Raw genomic sequence first — 21600 nt, forward strand, 5'->3', positions numbered from 1 at the left:
GCTTAGGGTTGTTGTCCTGTTGGAAGATGAACCTTCACCCCAGTCTGAGGTCCAGAGCGCTCTGGAGCAGGTTTTCATCAAGGATGTCTCTGTACATTGCTGCATTCATCTTTCCCTCGATCCTGACTAGTCTCCCAGTTCCTGCCGCTGAAAAACATCCCCACAGCATGATGCTGCCACCACCATGCTTCACTGTAGGGATGGTATTGGCCAGGTGATGAGCGGTGCCTGGTTTCCTCCAGACATGAGTTCAATCTTGGTTTCATCAGACCAGAGAATTGTGTTTCTCATGGTCCAAGAGTCCTTCAGGTGCCTTTTGGCAAACTCTAGGCGGGCTGTAATGTGCCTTTTACTGAGGAGTGGCTTCCGTCTGGCCATTCTACCATACAGGCCTGATTGGTGGAGTGCTGCAAGGATGGTTGTTCTTCTGGAAGGTTCTCCTCTCTCCACAGAGACACGCTGGAGCTCTGTCAGAGTGACCATCGGGTTCTTGGTCACCTCCCTGACTAAGGCCCTTCTCCCCCGATCGCTCAGTTTGGCCGGGCGGCCAGCTCTAGGAAGAGTCCTGGTGGTTCCAAACTTCTTCCATTTACAGATGATGGAGGCCACTGTGCTCAATGCTGCAGAATTTTTTCTGTACCCTTCCCCAGATCTGTGCCTCGATACAATCCTGTCTCAGAGGTCTACAGACAATTCCTTGGACTTCATGGCTTGGTTTGTTCTCTGACATGCACTGTTAACTGTGGGACCTTATATAGACGTGTGTGCCTTTCCAAATCATGTCCAATCAACTGAATTTACCACAGGTGGACTCCAATCAAGTTGTAGAAACATCTCAAGGATGATCAGTGGAAACAGGATGCACCTGAGCTCAATTTTGAGTGTCATGGCAAAGGCTGTGAATACTTATGTACATGTGCTTTTTTATTTTTTTAATACATTTACAAAGATTTCAAACAAACTTCTTTCACATTGTCATTATGGGGTATTGTTTGTAGAATTTTGAGGAAAATAATGAATTTAATCCATTTTGGAATAAGGCTGTAACATAACAAAATGTGGAAAAAGTGAAGCGCTGTGAATACTTTCCGGATGCACTGTACATAACCTAGCTATAATCCCCATGAGTTCACATTCTCAACCATCTGTAACGCTAAAGCTGACTGGCTGCGTCCGATATGCTACAGAAATACTGTGCAGAGGTGCTAATGAACCCGATCTCTGTGTAGAAGGTTTCCTGAGGAGGGTATCTGAGATAATAGCTTCGTCAAGGCTTTGCTCCTGCTTCCAGTCAGGTCAAGCCCTTAAATGTGGAGACAAAAACACACTCCTTTACAGACAAGTGTGAGTGAGGCTCAGACAGACTCGGGAGTGCACTGTTGAACTTGACATGTGGAAGCAGTTTGTCAAGACCTGTGGGGCTGCTGTCAGACGAGACATGCTCAGCTCTCAGGAAACCGGCAGACCCAGACAGGTACTGAAGGAGACAACAGCAACTTCAATGTTTAAAGCTGCCTGGTACAGGATAGAGACATTCAAAGAGGGTTATTTATTTAGAAAAGGGTCTCAATTAACTTAATTTTTTAAATATTTTATTGTGTAACTCAATGTCTGGTTTAACAAAAAAAAATGAAAAAAATAACAGAGTGGTATCCAAGGTAAAGGAGAGATGTACAGCTGGGACCTGGAAGTATGACGATCTCTAATTGACTCAAAAAACAAAACAAAATCAGAAGAAACCTGAAAAACGTACTATTTTCAAAGTTTTGAATAACTGCAGCTGTTTAAAATGCTTTTAGCTGAGTGCACCAATTTCCAAATTTAGATCGTGGAAAAGCCCAATCCAGGCTTGCATTCCATTCAAAACAACCCAACTACCAGGAGACAATCAACTTGCTTGCCAATAGAATATCCGATGCAAGTACAGAACTCCATGTACACTTAATGGTTTTATATTTACATTTAAATAAGTAAGATTATAGTAATGAGTCAATTAGAGGTGACCATACTATCAGAGGCTTCACTGTAATTCTAGTAAGTAAAAAAAACAACAACTAGTAATTGTGTGTATCTGGATCTTCATATTCATCTTCATTGAGTCCTCCTAGCCATCAGCATCTCACGGATGTTGTCTTCTGCATCCTTCACACTGCGCTCCAGGTATGTCTTCCTTTGCTACAAGAAGTTAGGAAAAATAAAAAAAATCCCATCAATTTCCACATCCGGTCAAATTGATAAAACATACAGCAACATGATGAATGACCATTTCACAAAACATATTCTTCATTAGTTCTTTATTTTGCCTGACGCTTTTCTGCAAAGCAATTTACATGGCTACCCATTAGTGACCTAGGTAGAATACCTTCAAGAGTAAAACAGCAGAGTCTCACTGGGGTTTTGAACCTACAACCCTCCAGTGACAAGTCTAGAGTCCAGACCACTACTCCACCACTGTTGCTGTTTATGGTGTTATATGAATCAGCTTATATGAACTTATGTTCTCTACTATCATCATTATGATTGCAACCCTCTGGATTAAAAGTTTGACTAACAACGTGATTCAACTGCTAGCGAAAACCCTCTTATACTAAAAAGAGAGTTATACAGTAGGTATACAACGATCAGCCATAACATTATGACCACCTGCCTAATATTGTGTAGGTCCCCTTTTTGTCGCCAAAACAGCCATGACCCATCGAGGCATGGACTACACTAGACCTCTGAAGGTGTGCTGTGGTATCTGGCACCAAGACGTTAGCAGCAGATCCTTTAAGTCCTGTAAGTTGCGAGGTGGGGCCTCGGACTTGTTTGTCCAGCACATCCCACAGATGCTCAATTGGATTGAGATCTGGGGAATTTGGAGGCCAACTCGTGATTCATCAGACCAGGCCACCTTCTTCCATTGCTCCGTGGTCCAGTTCTGATGCTCACATGCCCATTGTAGGCACTTTCGGCAGTGGACAGGGGTCAGCATGGGCACCCTGACTGGTCTGCGGCTATGCAGCCCCATACGCAACAAACTGCGATGCACTGTGTGTTCTGACACCTTTCTATCAGAACCAGCATTAACTTTTTCAGCAATTTGAGCTGCAGCAGTTTGTCTGTTGGATCGGACCACATGGGCTAGCCTTCGCTCTCCACGTGCATTAATGAGCCTTAGCCGCCCATGACCGTCGCCGGTTCACCGCTTTTCCTTCCTTGGACCACTTTTGATAGGTACTGACCACTGCAGACCGGGAACACCCCACAAGAGCTGCAGTTTTGGAGATGCTCTGACCCAGTCATCTAGCCATCACAATTTGACCCTTGTCAAAGTCGCTGAGTTACACTTGCCCATTTTTCCTGCTTCTAACACATCAACTTTGAGGACAAAATGCTCACTTGCTGCCTAATATATCCCACCCACTGACAGGTGCCATGATAACGAGATTATCAGTGTAATTCACTTCACCTGTCAGTGGTCATAATGTTATGGCTGATTGGTGTATATTCATTATTATTTATTGTATTAGATTTGCACCTGATATAGCGCTCGTCTGATCGGCTCAGCAAGCTTCTAACTTTCCTTTGGCATTCAATCTTGTTCATGTTGCAAACCCAGGTCTCTGGATCAATGCCTTGATCAGTCACCTGTTTGATCATGAATGCTAATTGTTCATTCTGTCCACGGATAGCAAAGTACATTTTACCTTTAGTCCACAATTGCTAACCACGAAATACGTGGGCAATCTGTGGGATAAAATGTGAATTATATTAACGAAATGTGCAGTTCGAGGGACAAAATACTCATTATGTGCACAAATGCGTTTCGTATGTCGTTTTTCTGACCTGCTGCAGCGCCTACAGACAGACATCGTAGACCAATGGCCCCAGCACTGAGCGATTGGCCGTGGCTGTCAGAATGTCCTGCTTAACCAATCAGCCCTGGCCTGACACACAGGACGCAGAGATGCACGACGCGCTGTTGACATTACGAAGGAGTGCAGGCTGATTTATACTTCTGCGTCTGCGTCTTTGTGTACATGAGCGGGTGTCGTACGCAGACATTCGCATAGCTGTCTGCTAACATACTTGCACATAAGATTGACGTGTCCATAGGGGGTAGTGTGGCATTAACACATCGCAATCTTCAGAAAACAAAACCCGATTTCTTTGGTGCACCTACGATTGTATGGATGTAAATTAACACATACTGTTAATGACATGTTACAGAAACTACACGAGCACACACACACAAATACAAATTTCATCCTGTATGTGCAGATCTCTATTGTCTTGCTATAGTTGGGTAGACTTAACACTAGAACATACATACACACGTCTCTGTGTATGTGAATTTCTCCTGCATATCCATTCTTATGTGTTACTAAATATTTGAATTAAATACATATATGGCATTTCAGCTGTTAAATTTCTCAAAATTAATGAGCTATAAATACGTTCTTCTCCAACCACCAGACCGGCATTTCGTGGGATAAAATGTGAATTATATTAACAAAATGTGCAGTTTGAGGGACAAAATACTAATTATGTGCACAAATGCGTTTTGTGGATAAGGAGATGCATTTTAAATACTTTCGTACAGTGAGGGAAAAAAGTATTTGATCCCCTGCTGATTTTGTACGTTTGCCCACTGACAAAGAAATGATCAGTCTATAATTTTAATGGTAGGTGTATTTTAACAGTGAGAGACAGAATAACAACAAAAAACAAAACGCATTTCAAAAAAGTTATAAATTGATTTGCATGTTAATGAGGGAAATAAGTATTTGACCCCTTCGACTTAGTACTTGGTGGCAAAACCCTTGTTGGCAATCACAGAGGTCAGACGTTTCTTGTAGTTGGCCACCAAGTTTGCACACATCTCAGGAGGGATTTTGTCCCACTCCTCTTTGCAGATCCTCTCCAAGTCATTAAGGTTTCGAGGCTGACGTTTGGCAACTCGAACCTTCAGCTCCCTCCACAGATTTTCTATGGGATTAAGGTCTGGAGACTGGCTAGGCCACTCCAGGACCTTAATGTGCTTCTTCTTGAGCCACTCCTTTGTTGCCTTGGCTGTGTGTTTTGGGTCATTGTCATGCTGGAATACCCATCCACGACCCATTTTCAATGCCCTGGCTGAGGGAAGGAGGTTCTCACCCAAGATTTGACGGTACATGGCCCCATCCATCGTCCCTTTGATGCAGTGCAGTTGTCCTGTCCCCTTAGCAGATAAACACCCCCAAAGCATAATGTTTCCACCTCCATGTTTGACGGTGGGGATGGTGTTCTTGGGGTCATTCCTCCTCCTCCAAACACAGCGAGTTGAGTTGATGCCAAAGAGCTCGATTTTGGTCTCATCTGACCACAACACTTTCACCCAGTTCTCCTCTGAATCATTCAGATGTTCATTGGCAAACTTCAGACGGGCCTGTACATGTGCTTTCTTGAGCAGGGGGACCTTGCGGGCGCTGCAGGATTTCAGTCCTTCACGGCATAGTGTGTTACCAATTGTTTTCTTGGTGACTATGGTCCCAGCTGCCTTGAGATCATTAACAAGATCCTCCCGTGTAGTTCTGGGCTGATTCCTCACCGTTCTCATGATCATTGAAACTCCACGAGGTGAGATCTTGCATGGAGCCCCAGACCAAGGGAGACTGACAGTTATTTTGTGTTTCTTCCATTTGCGAATAATCACACCAACTGTTGTCACCTTCTTACCAAGCTGCTTGGCGATGGTCTTGTAGCCCATTCCAGCCTTGTGTAGGTCTACAATCTTGTCCCTGATATCCTTGGACAGCTCTTTGGTATTGGCCATGGTGAAGAGTTTGGAATCTGATTGATTGATTGCTTCTCTTTAAGAGAGTGCTCCTAATCTCAGCTCGTTACCTGTACAAAAGACACCTGGGAGCCAGAAATCTTGCTGATTGATAGGGGATCAAATACTTATTTCCCTCATTAACATGCAAATCAATTTATAACTTTTTTGAAATGCGTTTTTCTGGATTTTTGTGTTGTTATTCTGTCTCTCACTGTTAAAATACACCTACCATTAAAATTATAGACTGATCATTTATTTGTCAGTGGGCAAACGTACAAAATCAGCAGGGGATCAAATACTTTTTTCCCTCACTGTATGTCTCCACATCGTCTCTGTGATTGCTGCAGCGCCTTCAGACAGACATCGTACACCAGCCGCCCCCGCACTAAGCGATTGGCCATGGCTCTCAGAATGTCACATCTCAACCAATCAGCGTTGGCCTCACGCACAGGACGCAAAGACGCGCTGTTGGGATTTCGGAGGACTGCGGGCATCTGCGGGCTGCGCTAACCCAGAAACCCCTGCCCTGCGTCGCTATTTATTTATTTGTTTCCCACCGGACATTTTGGCTGTTGATATTTTCATCTGCCGGACAACTACACCGGCGAAAAGCTGGCATTTGCCAGCCGTAAAACCCTGCCCTGAGTAGCATCATCCGGTGTATTTTGTATTTTGCTATTAGTAATTGTTGCTCTAATTGGTTCGCCAGTTACTTTACTTTTTCCTACTGTTCCTTGAAATGTGAGTATTTCATGACAACTGCAGCAGCAGTAACAAAACAAACAAACAAACAAACAAACAAAAAAACAACAACAACCAACAATCATCATTAACCGCCAAGCCCCAGAAACTGTATTATACAGCGAATCAGACATACAGGAAGCATGGATTTCTCAATAATTCCTGACTGTACAGGATGTGTATGTAATTAGTTCACTGGCTATCTAGTGGCACAGTCGCCTCCAAATCCAATCAATCATACATAAATAGAAGACAATTATCTAATGGAAAAAAAAGCATGGCAGTGAGCACGACCACATGTTTATTATTGTTTTACACGTTTCCATACTCCCACTGCGGTTTATCACTCTTCCCGATTCTGATAACCAAAGGAAAAACCTGTTGTAACGTTTTTCAGGTATTTTTTTAATGATACTGGACCAACGTCGAAAATAGTTTTGCTCACAATACTACATCTGAGTTGGGGTTGAGGGGCGATTAATTAAAGCTGATTTAATTTCTATACCAGTTTTTATACTTTTGTGCTCTCTTAATTCCTTTTTTTAGTGTTCCTTCACAAATCTGTTTCCTCATTTTAATTGAATGTAAAGTATGCAGCAAACCTGATCAATCTATTTCTCAGTCTTTCCCCCTGTCCAGCAGTTTATTTCTGTCAGTTTATGTTTAATCTTTAAATACTTTCAGAAGTATTGCAGATATGGAGGGGGGGGCGGGGGGGTGGACAATTTTCCAAAACACAGCAAGTGAGACAGGCTTCCTTCTCAAATCTAGATAAATTTAGTTTTAACTATATCAATACTTGGTCTGTATTTCTGCAGTTGTGCTCTTCGAGATATTTTATTCATAATTATATGTATACAATACCAGAAACTGTAGATTGTATGTTGAACTATGAATCTGGGACAATTTACAGTACTAAAGCCATTACTGTATTGTTTTTTAGTTTCTATTGACATTTACACTTGTTCAGGAAAACATCAAGAATGGATTTTCAGAGAATTCAGGTCAACACGGGTTCTCTGAAGTCAAGTGCATTCTGAAGCCTATGCACATTAAGTCCTGCATTTGCAGCATCATCGTCCTGTACAGGCATCTGCCTTTCCAGGTTTGTTCGCATGCTAAATAAATTACCTACAGACTTTTTTTGGTATATGACTAGACACACTACCTTACATGAACTATTTAAATTAAATCCCAGTGCAATGTAAACAAATCCAGTTCTATAAAAAGGGCCACTGACGGGACGATGATATAATCCCGTTAGCACATTGACAGAATAGCTTGGCTGCAGTGCACAAGAGTCAGTCTGAATTTAAAGATGCGTACAGGTCATGTCTGCATGTCTGACACCGCAGTTCATTTTCAACATTAGGGACTGCTAAAAATAAAGAGCGGGTCTCTTTAATATTCAGCATGAACCAAATATAATCAAAATCTGGGAGCCAAATACAGTGTTTATAAATGATGATCCAAATGGCCTGCAGTCCTATTAACTCAGGATACACTTCTGGAAATAGTGAAAAATGGTGCTAATATGATAAAACAGCTTCTTTAGGTTTGATGCACCAGGAGGTGGTGCTCTATCCTTGTTCAGCAGTGTAAGAGGATGTAGGCTAGATGAATTACGTACTTTTAAATATTGATTGGATATTCAATTGATTAAAAATGTTTTGTGCTTTTCAGCATAGCTCTCTAAGTTAATTATATAATTATTTGTATTGCCAGCTGATTGCCTCTCTTAAGGGGCTTTCACACGCAGGAGATAACATTTTCAACTTTTCAATTAGGAGACTCAATGGAGATATAGAAATAGTTCAAATGGAGTAGAAACATGACTGTTTTGATATTTAATATTGATACGATAACTGTCAATACAATTAAAATTGCAGAAGCCAATCTAGTTCGAAGTGATGTGAGCAGCAGGTTGATATGGCAGCTTTATAGCCGACCCTAGCCTTTTGGGGGCCATAGGCAAGATTTGATTGTGGGGGCCCCCACCTTGCCGCAAAACATTTTTGTTGTGCCCATCTTTATGGTGTAGAGAAAATGTTTAGTGCACATCACAGAACATGTATTGCACGTTAACAGACATTGAAATAGATTTAGTAATACATACACATTTAAATAGTACACTGTGCACACTGAAATAACAACAATAACTAATAAAGAGTTTAGGTAAAAAAAAACACCAACGCCATAAATACAAAATGTATTAAAAAAAAGAAAATACTATCAATAATCATTAGCTATCTATCAAAGTGATCACATCACCAACATTTTCAAAAATCTGATTATTACTTAATCTGATTGATCTGGATTATTGCTTTATTTATAATAGTTCATTGCTCACAAAGTTATGACATTTTATAGTCCCACTACTTGGAATATACAAAACTGTTATTAAAGTTCCGGTGACATTCTCTTCATAAATTCCTCAGCAATGTATGCCTTCTTGTCCTCGTACTTTTTTCTGCACTCTTTTAAAAGATGCCATAGCTCGCTCTCTTCACCTCAGCAGCCCCGCTGTAACCCGCGCCTCACCTGCCCCTCTGCACTAGTTCACGTTTTTAGGCATGCTCACGCTACATCTGTCACTTCGTTCGTAGCTGACATTGTGTGCAGCGCAAAAGCGCTCAGTTGGATTTTAATTTGTTTTAAATATTATTTGTCATATTTTACGGTCCCTTTGATAGTATGGGGCCCTAAGCGACCACCTAGCTCGCCTTTACATTGGGCTGGTCCTGGGCGGGGCCCATGCGTAATTTGCGGGGCCCTACGCAACTTGCGTAGTGAGCGTATAGGGCCGCCCGGCTCTAAATACTAGAGTTCAATAAAAATTTCCTTGATATTATTATGTAAGCAATATATTAAAATAATAAAGTATTATGCCACAGGAAATGTTTTGTTATAAAAGATCTGTGATTAAATTGTGGACATCCTTAACTTAAATTCTTCCTGGTTGCAATTCATAGTACATTGCTCTGTGGATTGTGCAACACAGCAATGCTACGATCAAATTAAACTGTAGCCTATGTGATAGTCAATAAATGGTGGATGGGCAGATTTAAGCTCAATTAAAATAAATAGCATACTATTAACGAACGACTATACACAGGTTATTGTGTGGGAGATTATGATTGTGGTACTGGAGGAGTTGGGGGTTAAAATAATTATGCAGGTCTTCTCCATTCCTGATGTAATTTCAGAAGTATTGCTTGGTAATCAAAAGTCATAGAGCTTTGAAAATACGAGAGCCCGCCCACTGACTGCCCTGCAACATCTGCTGCGCATTCAGTTTGAAAGGGGGTCCGCGGTGACTGGTGGTCTTTGCACTACTGATGATACAACTTAGTTGTTAAACAGACAAGAACTTGTCAAGCAAAATCCTTCAGAACATATAAGGGCAACGATTCCGGAAGAAGGGCTGAATAGAGAGCCTGAGGGTTTATAAAGAAAAGAAAGACAAGCTGGGACAAAGATCGCCCATTGTAACAACACCCTAAGAAAAGGTCCAAAAAGGAAAACCTCTTTAAGAATGGGAATGCTTGCACCTGGTGATTAAGCAACGAAGCACTGTGGCATTACATGTGCCCTATGGCCATTGTTTTGTAATAATTCTTAACCAGGCTGACATAGCACCCTAACAGTAAACTTCAAAGGCACTTTAATTAAATAGATACACAATATGGGCCTGATATTCAAACTGCACAAAATATGCGATTTGGCCAAAAAAGTTAAATAAAAACAGGAAAAATTGGGGTGTTCTAAAACTTTTGACCGGTAGAGAGCGAGAGAGAGAGAGAGAGAGAGAGTATATATATCATTACAAATCACTATAATGTGGACACATCCCGAATGTATACTTCCTCGGTAATACAGTAGTGCACACATCTATGCCATTGTCCTGACAGGTCAAACAATGAGGCTCATACGCATAGTACAAACAATATTGTCTGTATGTATGTAGGTCATCACAGACTTTGACAATCTTATTATGTACATTACTGCTACACACTGTGAACCTATGAACATTATTAAAACCGATCTTAAATGTAAACCATAGCACTTTGCTATGATTTCCTTCGTTTCCAAAAGAATTTAGGGAGTTATAAGTAAAGAAGTTAAAATTGCCTGTCACATACAATTAAATGTTCAGTTTGCTTATTTGATTCCAAACAAATATATATATATATATTTTTTTTTTACCCAATAACACTTGCCTATATGTTTTTTGTCATACTACATTTCCAATTTAAAGCTTTAATTTGAAATTAATAAATTGTAGAATGGTCATAATTTACATTATTAGGAGAAATGTAATAATTAGCTAGTAGCTGATGTGCTGACTACTCAAATTCTTTAGATTCTTTACAGGGAGTGGCTTGATTGGCAGACTGGTAACTACAGAAGTCTGGTTATTTTAAAACAACCATTAATATCACAGGTAGTCTCCTTTCAGGGAAGTTGCATCTCTGGAGGCAGTTATAATCAAATGAGTATTTAACCTGCTTGTTGTAAACTTTTATAATAAATTAAAAAACTTGGTGAATTTTCCAAAACGGTTCATAATGATGCGGATTAGAACTAGGAAGCAAACCTAACTGAGGAACAACAATGGAATTACATTAATTATTGCTACACTGAAGTAAATTATGGGCAGTTCACCAGCTGTCAATAGGAAAACAATTTTCACACAATCCTCAAATTCCTCTTGGGAGATTAAATAACGCATTGGCATAGAAACAAACTGAGACCTAGTACACAATATAAACTTAAGCATGTACCTATCCTAGAAAGTCACACCTCAGAAGAATTATAAGCTCATCTTAACTAATGAGGCTTCATGCCAAAGAAAAATAAATTACCTGGCAATGCATTTACATTTTATGATCTATCGGGTCAAGGGTCAGGGTTTGGTCAGGGTTTTCAAAGGTAAAAATAAAACAATATGACTCATGAGCACCCACTACTCAAAATACAGCTTATGCTTCAGTTGTATGCAAAAGATTGGGCACCCCTGGCCAAATTACATGTTTTATTGATTTTCTAAGCGAAAAGTAGTTAACACAACCTTTGCAGTGAACAGCGTTTAGGATTTTCTTCCCCCACTCTTCCTTTCTGAACACTTCTAGTTCAGAAATATTCTTAGATCGTCTTGAACGCACTGCATTATTTTCAATAATATTCAAGTCTGGGGACCGAGAAGGCCATTCCAAAACCTTTATCTTTTTTAATAGTTTATGGTTGATTTTTAGGTATTTTGGTTGTAATATCCAACATCTTTTCAGCTTCAGTTTCTTCACTGACTGTGGGACATTAGCTTCCAGAATTTGTTGATACTTAGTAGAATCTACCCACACAATATTTTCTGTGCCACTGGCTGCCATACAACCCCAAAGCATGATAGATCCACCCCCATGCTTAACAGTTGGCAAGGTGTTATTTTCTTCAAATGCTTCTCATTTCTTCTCCAAACCTACATTTGGTGATTGTGGCCAAATTTGTACTTAATCAGACCACAGCACTTAGTTCCAAAATGCCTCTGGCTTATCTAAGTGCTGTTTATCTAAGTGCATATTTAAGACGCTGACTTTTGTGATGAGATCGCAGGTAAGGTTTCCTTCTGATGACTCTTCTTCCATGCAGATCATGTTTGAGCAAGCAACGCTGCACAGTGCCACTACTTCCGTGCCAGCTAAACCTTCCTGCAGGTCCTTTGGAGTGATATGGGGGTTTTGCTTTGCATGCCTGACCAGTCTACAAGCAATTCTATCTGAGATTTTTCTTGGTCTCCCACATCTTTCCTTGACTTCAACAGTTCTCCTTAACTTCCATTTCTTAATGGCATTTCAGACAGTGGAAATTGCATGAAGGAACATTTAGATATATTTTTATTGCCTTTCCCTGCTTTGTAAGAGTCAATTATCTTTATTTTCTGATCCTCAGTCAGCTGCTTAGAGGAGCCCATGGTTGTTGAATGTAACCCTGAGAGGTTCAAAGAGTCAGAGAATTTGCTCTGTAATTGTCATCATCTGACTTAGATTAGGGCCTAACGAGTCAATTAAGTTCTGAGACCTTACAGAAAAATAACACTAACGGATCAGTTAGGGTGTCCATATTTTTTCACAATGCCACATTTACTGTTTTATTTTTCTAATCTGTTAAATTTATAAAAATTAAATCAATAAATAGTAACTGTGCATTAAAATTTTCAGAAATATGTCAAGTTTGAGTTTGTTGGCTGCAGATGTTGTATTAACTTCTTTTCACATAGAAAATCAACAAAACATATAATTTGGGCAGGGGTGCCCAATGTTTTTTCCATACAAATATACATTGGTCGAACACAATATAAACAATGGAAATTACACCAGAAATACAACTTGACCGTCAATCTTCAACGGAAACACAAATATGAAAATAAACTGCCCTGGTAAGGCAACATTTCTGCTTGATGATCATGGAGGTGAGAGTTTTGGTTTGCAATGGGGAGGGTGGGATAATTAATTAAATAACCATCAGTTTAAACTTACTGTGATATTTGTGCTACAAACAATTAAACTAAATTAGATGACATGGAAAAGAAATAACCACCAGGAGAATTTAGTCAGAATACTTTCACATAGACCACCACTGAAGTGTGTCAGAAATATTTCCACTCCCTCTATTGAACATTAGCACACCCAATATAGCCAACTGGGTAAGTAAAGCATTCATTCTGTTAAATATATCAGATTGGTTACTCTTTTCTCCCAATTTGTGCTATTTATGTCATGCTTAACTAAAGTCTCACATAAATGTGAAACATACTCCACAATCTAAAAAATGCAAAGGAGGTTCTGCTTAATCCCAAACAGCAGAAGCATACCAACGGGCAACATAATCTTCCTGAAAGTAGTTAGTACGTCATAGAACATGACCTTCTGAACTTCTAGCACAGAAGCAATCACTATAATTATACACACCTTTAGGCAATATATACATTCTTGATAACACATACAAGAATACCGAGCTACACACAGACTGTAGTTGTGTTTTACAGTTAGGTCAATAAATATTTGGACATTGAAACAATTGTCATAATTTTGGCTCTGTACACCACCACAATGGATTTGAAAGGAAACAAGATGTGCTTTAAGTGTAGACTTTCATCTTTAATTTGAGGGTAGTTACATCCAAATTGTGTGAACGGTGTAGGAATTACACCAATTTTTAGATGTGGTCCCCCCAATTTTAGGGGCTAGTAACTACCCTCAAATTAAAGATGAAAGTCTTTGTAGTGTCACTGTCCAAATATTTATGGACCAACTATACGCTTATTTTGCTTGACTGCGTAACAAATGTCAATTGTGTAACTACAAATACAAATCTTTAACGTTACTGAAGTAAATATGGAACTAAATAAAATACATTAATAACAAGCTAAATAAATGGTTAATTATTATTATTTCATCACAAAAGCCACAGGCTGTGACATATTCAATATGTCCAGGAAGATGAAGTGTATATAGCCTCTGACAGAACATACAAGTTTACATTTATAAATAATTTATAATTGCCTTTCAGATTGCAATATTTGTGAAAAAGATCTAATCTGATTCAATCATCTTGACAAGGAAGCAAAAGGTGTCCATAAATAGATCGATAATTTATTATAAACTCTTTAATAAGAGAGTAATAGAGTTCCAAGAAAATATTTTTTAAGACTGATCCTAAATTTCCTTTTCTACCAAACATGGATGTGAAAGAGCTTCCTTTCTATTTAAAATCATTTTCTGATTAATAGATCTTTGCAGATGAAGTGCCAATAATTCAATGTGCAGGCAAATGAAAATAAAGTGAAATTAAAATAAAGATGTTTGAGGCTGTGAGAGAGTGCATCTTCTTTAAACCAGTTTGTTCCATTTTCTATTTATGTTACATTTATAGCTTAATTCAGATGGTATTGACCTTATAAACACTATGCTATAAGATTTAAATGTCTTCAAAATACTTCACACTGCCTTAGAACAAGATTTAAGTTAAGTATCTTGTCCGCCCAGTTTCTTGTTTTAAAATAAACAAGGAAAATGTATGCTGTCTGCAATGTGACGCTGGGCTAACCTGCATGCATATTATCTTAAAAATGAGAGACTTGAGATACCACTATATTTGTGATGAAACAGGTGGTATGAGAATAAGATACCACACAGACGAGTTTGTAATTAAAAACATTTCCTTTATTTACAGCAGAGCTACTACAAATATGTCTCTCCCAACACCTTCCTTTAAATAGCATTGTCACAATAAGTCAGAAGATATTCAATGACTGCATCAAAATGGCTTATTATCAAAGCTCCACTGAAACTGAAATAACTAACATAGAAGCATTAAAGCATGAATGCAGTTTGCGTGAAGATCTGAGGGCATCGATTGAAGTGTCTAATAATATGCATTCCAATTAAAATAAAGTCAATACACCTAACGGCAGATCCAGTGAACTGCATTTAAATCAGCCTAAACTTCTATCTGAGAATCCTTAAAAAATTAACAACAGTGGGGCCATGCTCAATTATAGTAAATTGTACCTGTTATTGGAATTTCAGAAAAACAAATTACTTTGCTGTGGAAACAACTGGGAGAGGCTATTTTTTAAATACTGCCTCATAGATGTGCTCAACAATACGCCCTGATTTTTCCATGTGTTTTCCTGATTCCAGTATTTTTGTTTTGCTTACAACTGATATAACATTTACACAACCATATGGCAATAAGAGGTACAAAGCCAAACGCTTAAGGGAAACAATTCAATGATAATATCTACCATATTTCAAATGCTTAATGGGGTTAACAACAGTCCAAACACTTTTTTATTTTCTGTGACCATAATGTGTTTCTCACAGGAGGTGGAAAAATTCTCAGATAACTGAAATCACAGATGCCAAACCAGCTGTTACAAGGCTACTGTGTCTTTACCACTTTAGAAGAAATATATTGTACCATTGTATAGAGTATACAATACAAAATTAATTTCTATAGCATAATTAATTATTCTTACAATAACAGTCAAACACTTAGTGTTTGTATAAAAAAAAAAAAAATCTAAGTTGCGAAGAGGTGTCTGCTAAATTACTTAATGACAACAAACATAATAATAATAACAATAATACCATTTCAACCTATGAGAAGCAGTATTGCAAATTGTGAAATCTTACAGATTGATGGCTCTATGGATTGTTTGGCATTCTATAACCCAATGTTATACTGCAGATGGTCTGAATATTTCAATCCTACATAGACCGTAGCTGCCAGCCAACAAAACAAGCATAGCTTTTCAGTGGACAGAGAGTTGGATTACTCAGACCTCTGGCTGAGGCCTTTATAAAGCACCTGGCAACAAAAGATAATCAAGATCTTCTATTCAGAGGATTGAAGCAAAACCCACTAACAACTGCTGACACAACAAAAATATTGCTCTTATTAATGAAACTAAAGGCAACACGTAAGTCACAGTTGGTATGTGATGTGCCTGATTAGAAAATATGGCTATAGTACTGTGAACATTAAAAAGGTATCTGTATCATGGAGTACCATAATCCATACAGTGCTACATCTGGTACTCTTTTTTGGCTTTTGTGTTTGTTTTATAAATAAATGGGCTACATTTCCTCTAGTGGCCAGTGCAGGATATCACTTTCATCAGGTATTGAATGTCAAACACAAAGGGTTTTCTTGTCATTGATTGTTTATGGGGTTTGGGGGGTAAATGTGATCTGAGCTAGATTGGTGCCACACTGGAACAATACGAGGCTGTTTATGGAAAGTCACAAACCATCACAGGTCAAGACCAGTGATCCAAACACAAAAATAAATAAATAAATAAAAACCTCCAATATCTCATTGTTGTCCTGTTAACAGCCATGGTCATATTTGCCAGTGAGAAGCTTGGCTACATCTCTTACATCTTTACATCTCCAACAACTTACTAAATTTAGAAGCATGTAGCCACTAAAGTGTCATGTTTGCAGAATTACTGCCTTCCTGGATGAGTTCATTTAACCCTTTGCGGTCCTATGTCAGACTGGATCCGACATCTCTTTAAACATGTCTTTTGGATAGAAAAAGACTATTCTCTTCTGGAAAAAGCCAAGCACAGGCTTCAGCAGCCTCTGAAACATCGCGATAAGTTGGAAAACACTCTGAACTTATGGGATAACGCCCCCCTGCGAGAGTCTGTATTCAGGGAGTGACAGAGAGATGCAGGCTCTCACTGCAGGCTAAACATCGCCGCATCAGCATCATGGAGTCAGAAAACAGCATACACATCTGCACAACTGTTACAGATGTTAGAATAAGCAGACAGTGAAGTCAATAGTTATTTAGTTGGAGGCAGAAATGAGACTATATAGGTATGCAAAACCTGCAGCAGAAAGGCTGTTTTACACCCAGATTAATGCTTCAAGAAGTATCACACAGTACAAAAACACAGATAGACCATTGACACAATTGCACATTATATATAGCTTTCAGGTGATTGTTTGTTATTGCATATTTTTGTGCATTTTACTATATATATATAGTACCACAGCCCAGGTCACAGCCCCGCCCACCTGCCGATTTCCGCCAGCGTCTCACTGGCAGGCAGGCGTCCCCCCAGGCTCGTGGCCCACGGCAGCTCGTGGTAGGAGGGGACCCGGCCTGAGCCCCGTCCCTGAGGCGTTCCAGCAGCCTCTGACCCACCTTTACACCCCCCCGCAACTCTCCAATTGGCAACACTGCACCCAAGTCTCTTGGGTGCTCCAAATTATATCAGTTGGCTACTCCCTGCAATTTCAGACACGTCCACCCCCCTTCCAGGGCGTGGTATGGACGCGAGTGAGGGACCCGTTGAAGTGTGCGGCGCTTTGCGTCGAAATCGCTGCTCTCCTGGAGAAGCGAGCAATCCGCGAAGTGCCCCCGCCGGGGCAGCATGAGGGATTTTATTCCCCATACTTCCTTGTGCCCAAGAAAGATGGTGGTTTCCGCCCCATCTTGGATCTGAGGTGCCTGAACCGCCACCTCAAGGTGCTGCGCTTCAAGATGCTCAACCTGCGCACCATGTCCCAGGCCATCAAGCCCGGCGACTGGTTCACCACGGTGGATCTGAAAGATGCTTACTTTCACATCCCCATTGCGCAGGCTCACAGGACGTTTTCTCCGCTTCGCCTTCGAGGGCCGAGCGTTCGATTTTGCTGTTCTCCCCTTCGGCCTGTCGCTAGCGCCACACACTTTTTCCAAGTGCATGGACGTCGTGCTAGCCCCCTTGCCTTGCCAGGGGGTCCGCGTCCTCAATTATCTAGACGACAAGCTGGTTTGTTCTCACTCGAGGGAGCAGGTTCGGATTCACACGGACCTGATTTTAGGCCGCCTCTCAGAATTGGGCCTTCGGGTCAATTGAGAGAAGAGCCGCCTGACGCCAACTCAGCAGGCACAGTTCCTCGGACTGCGCCTCAATTCTGTTGCCATGCTCGCCACGCTGGCACCAGAGAGAGTTGCCTCAATACACACGTGTCTCTCCCTCTTCCGACTGAGAGCTCGTGTCAGGGTGTCCCTTTGCCAGAGGCTGCTGGGCCTCCTAGCGGCTGGATCACAGACCCTCCCCCTCGGCCTCCTCCATTTGAGGGCGATGCAGTGGTGGTTCAGGATGCACCCTCTCCGCGATCGAGCACCCTGAGTCACAGTCACTCCGGCGTGCTGGAAGGCGCTCCGTTTGTGGCGGAGCCCCCACAATTTGACCCTCGGTGTACCCCTGGGGCCAGTTTACCACCGAGCAGTCATGAAGACAGATGCCTCCAAGCAGGGTTGAGGAGCAGTCTGTGACGGATGTGGAGTCCGAGGCAGGTGGACGGAGCCCGCACGGGCCCTCCATATCAACATCCTGGAGTTACGAGCAGTACTCCTTGGACTGTCTCGTTTCCTGCCAGTCCTGCGGGACAGACACGTGCTGGTCCGGACGGACAACACAGCGGTGGTTGCCTATATCAACAGGCAAGGAGGTCTCCGGTCGCGCACACTGTACTGTTTAGCACGCCATCTGCTTCTGTGGGCGCAACCACGGTTCTGCTCCATCAGAGCAGTTCACCTCCCAGGCCTGTCCAACACCTCTCGGGGAGGCCCCCCGGTCTCGGAATGGCGCCTCCACCCGTGGAGCTGTGGAGCCGGTTCGGCAGGGTGGACGTGGATCTCTTTGCCTCGGCAGAGTCCACACACTGCCCACTATGGTTCTCCGTCCAAGACCGCTCAGGAACCCTAGGGATCGACGCGCTAGCTCACATGTGGCTGCGCTGTCTCGGTAGTCCTGGACAAGGTCAGGAGAGAACGAGCGACAGTTCTGCTGATAGCCCCGCGGTGGTCTCGCAGATTCTGGTTCGTGGACCTGATCGCCCTCCTCCACAGAGAGCCTTGGCAGCTCCCAGTGAGAGCGGACTTGTTGTCCCAGGTGCAGGGCACGCTTTGGCAACCCAATCCGGGCCTCCTCCAGCTCTGGGCCTGGCCCCTGAGCGGGAGCGATTGACTGCCTGGGGTCTGTCAGACGCGGTAGTTGCCACTATTCAGTCGGCGAGAGCTCCCTCTACGAGGTCGCAGTATTCCTACTGCTGGCGGACGTTTAACACCTGGTGCCAAGACAGCAGTCAAGACCCAATTAATTGCCCCATCGGGGTCATATTGCAATTTCTACAAGAGCTGTTGGACCAGGGCAAGTCCCCGTCCACGCTCAAAGTGTATCTGGCGGCCATCTCGACATGTCATGTTCGGATTGATGGCGAGCCTCCTGGGTCTCATTTTCTGGCTGTGCAGTTTCTGAAGGGAGCTTGACGGCTACAGCCTCCCCGAACCCTTTCACTGCCCGCATGGCGCCTTGATGTAGTGCTGAGCTGAAGCTGGTGTCAATTAAGACTGCGTTTTTGCTGGCAATCACCTCTGCAAAACGCGTGAGCGAGTTACACGCCCTGTCCGTACACCCATCGTGTGTCCGTTTTGTGGGAGATGGCTCCAGGGTCACGCTACGGCCTAACCTTGCGTTCCTCCCGAAAGTGCTGTCTCCATTTCATGTCAACAGGCCTATTGAGTTGATGGCTTTTCATCCTCCTCCCTTCGCTTCATAGCAAGATAGTTGGCTTCACCTGCTCTGCCCTGTGCGGGCCGTAAGGTGCTATTCGGAATGCACTAAGGACATTCGGCACTCAGACCAACTGTTTGTGTTTTATGGAGCGCGGACACAGGACCAGTTGCTTTCAAAGCAGCGCCTATCGCATTGGATTGTGGACACCATTACCATGGCCTATGAGTGCCTGATCACCTGGTGGCCCACTCGACTCGAGGCGTTGCCACATCGTGGGCCCTTTTTCAAGGTGCCCCCTTGGCAGACATTTGTTCGGCTGCAGCTTGGGCCTCGCCGCTTACATATGCCCGGTTCTACAGGTTGGATGTGAAGGGACCGGTCCCTTCCATTGGGAACCCGGTTTTGGCTGTAGTCGAGCCCCAGTAGCCTGCAGGCTCTGGCTCCTAACTTTCCTCTCCCAGTCTGCCCCTGTAAGTGCATCCTGAGGGAGCTAGTGAACCATGTCTTTCCCTTCCATCGGACTATGCCTTCCAGTCAAGCACCCACACGAGCTGCTCCTGGATGTACAGACAGCCCTGTCGATGTGTTCCCGGGGCTTCTCGTGCGGCCTACAGCCATGTTGCTTTAAGAGGCCGCCCTGTATATAGTTTGTTCATTGTAATTGTGTTGCGGTGGTGCATGCGTTTGGCCTGTACCCCGCTCTGTGTATTGGTCAGCAGGTCTGTGGCCCGCTCTGGCTGTATTACGCCATAGAGCAGGGGACCGCTGTTGTTGTCCTCCAGCGGAGGGCACTTGAGTTCTCCAGTGCCCCGCTGTGTAGTTCATTTATACGCACGGTAGAGCTGTAGTTGTCCTGCGTTAGCTGCGCTATTCGACAGCTGTCAACTGCTCCTTTGTTCCACGTGTGGCGCATGAGCCAGCTCCTGCACCCCGTAATGTATATACACTCACCTAAAGGATTATTAGGAACACCTGTTCAATTTCTCATTAATGCAATTATCTAACCAACCAATCACATGGCAGTTGCTTCAATGCATTTAGGGGTGTGGTCCTGGTCAAGACAATCTCCTGAACTCCAAACTGAATGTCTGAATGGGAAAGAAAGGTGATTTAAGCAATTTTGAGCGTGGCATGTTGGTGCCAGACGGGCCGGTCTGAGTATTTCACAATCTGCTCAGTTACCGGGATTTTCACGCACAACCATTTCTAGGGTTTACAAAGAATGGTGTGAAAAGGGAAAAACATCCAGTATGCGGCAGTCCTGTGGGCGAAAATGCCTTGTTCATGCTAGAGGTCAGAGGAGAATGGGCCGACTGATTCAAGCTGATAGAAGAGCAACTTTGACTGAAATAACCACTCGTTACAACCGAGGTATGCAGCAAAGCATTTGTGAAGCCACAACACGTACAACCTTGAGGTGGATGGGCTACAACAGCAGAAAACCCCACCGGGTACCACTCATCTCCACTACAAATAGGAAAAAGAGGCTACAATTTGCACAAGCTCACCAAATTTGGACAGTTGAAGACTGGAAAAATGTTGCCTGGTCTGATGAGTCTCGATTTCTGTTGAGACATTCAGATGGTAGAGTCAGAATTTGGCGTAAACAGAATGAGAACATGGATCCATCATGCCTTGTTACCACTGTGCAGGCTGGTGGTGGTGGTGTAATGGTGTGGGGGATGTTTTCTTGGCACACTTTAGGCCCCTTAGTGCCAATTGGGCATCGTTTAAATGCCACTGCCTACCTGAGCATTGTTTCTGACCATGTCCATCCCTTTATGACCACCATGTACCCATCCTCTGATGGCTACTTCCAGCAGGATAATGCACCATGTCACAAAGGTCGAATCATTTCAAATTGGTTTCTTGAACATGACAATGAGTTCACTGTACTAAACTGGCCCCCACAGTCACCAGATCTCAACCCAATAGAGCATCTTTGGGATGTGGTGGAACGGGAGCTTCGTGCCCTGGA

The 21600-nt window shown here is 42.4% G+C and overlaps 1 protein-coding gene across 2 annotated transcripts in view; it reads right to left on the minus strand.

Annotated features, from left to right (window-relative positions):
• Positions 1–1575: 1575 nt before the first annotated feature.
• The window catches only part of pfdn1 (prefoldin subunit 1), a 100581-nt gene continuing 80556 nt past the window's right edge, over positions 1576–21600 (minus strand). The window contains exons 4-5 of one of the 2 annotated variants that reach the window (XM_066716386.1): positions 21131–21187; positions 1576–2175 (exon numbers count right to left, since the gene is read on the minus strand). In XM_066716386.1, coding sequence (XP_066572483.1) covers positions 2092–2175; positions 21131–21187 — 141 coding nt within the window. In that variant the 3' untranslated portion in view covers positions 1576–2091. The remainder of the gene's footprint in view (positions 2176–21130; positions 21188–21600) is intronic. The other variant, XM_066716387.1, reaches the window with a different exon arrangement.

The sequence above is a fragment of the Amia ocellicauda genome, chromosome 11 (assembly GCF_036373705.1).
Source record: "Amia ocellicauda isolate fAmiCal2 chromosome 11, fAmiCal2.hap1, whole genome shotgun sequence".
In the NCBI taxonomy this organism is placed as follows: Eukaryota; Metazoa; Chordata; class Actinopteri; order Amiiformes; family Amiidae; genus Amia; species Amia ocellicauda.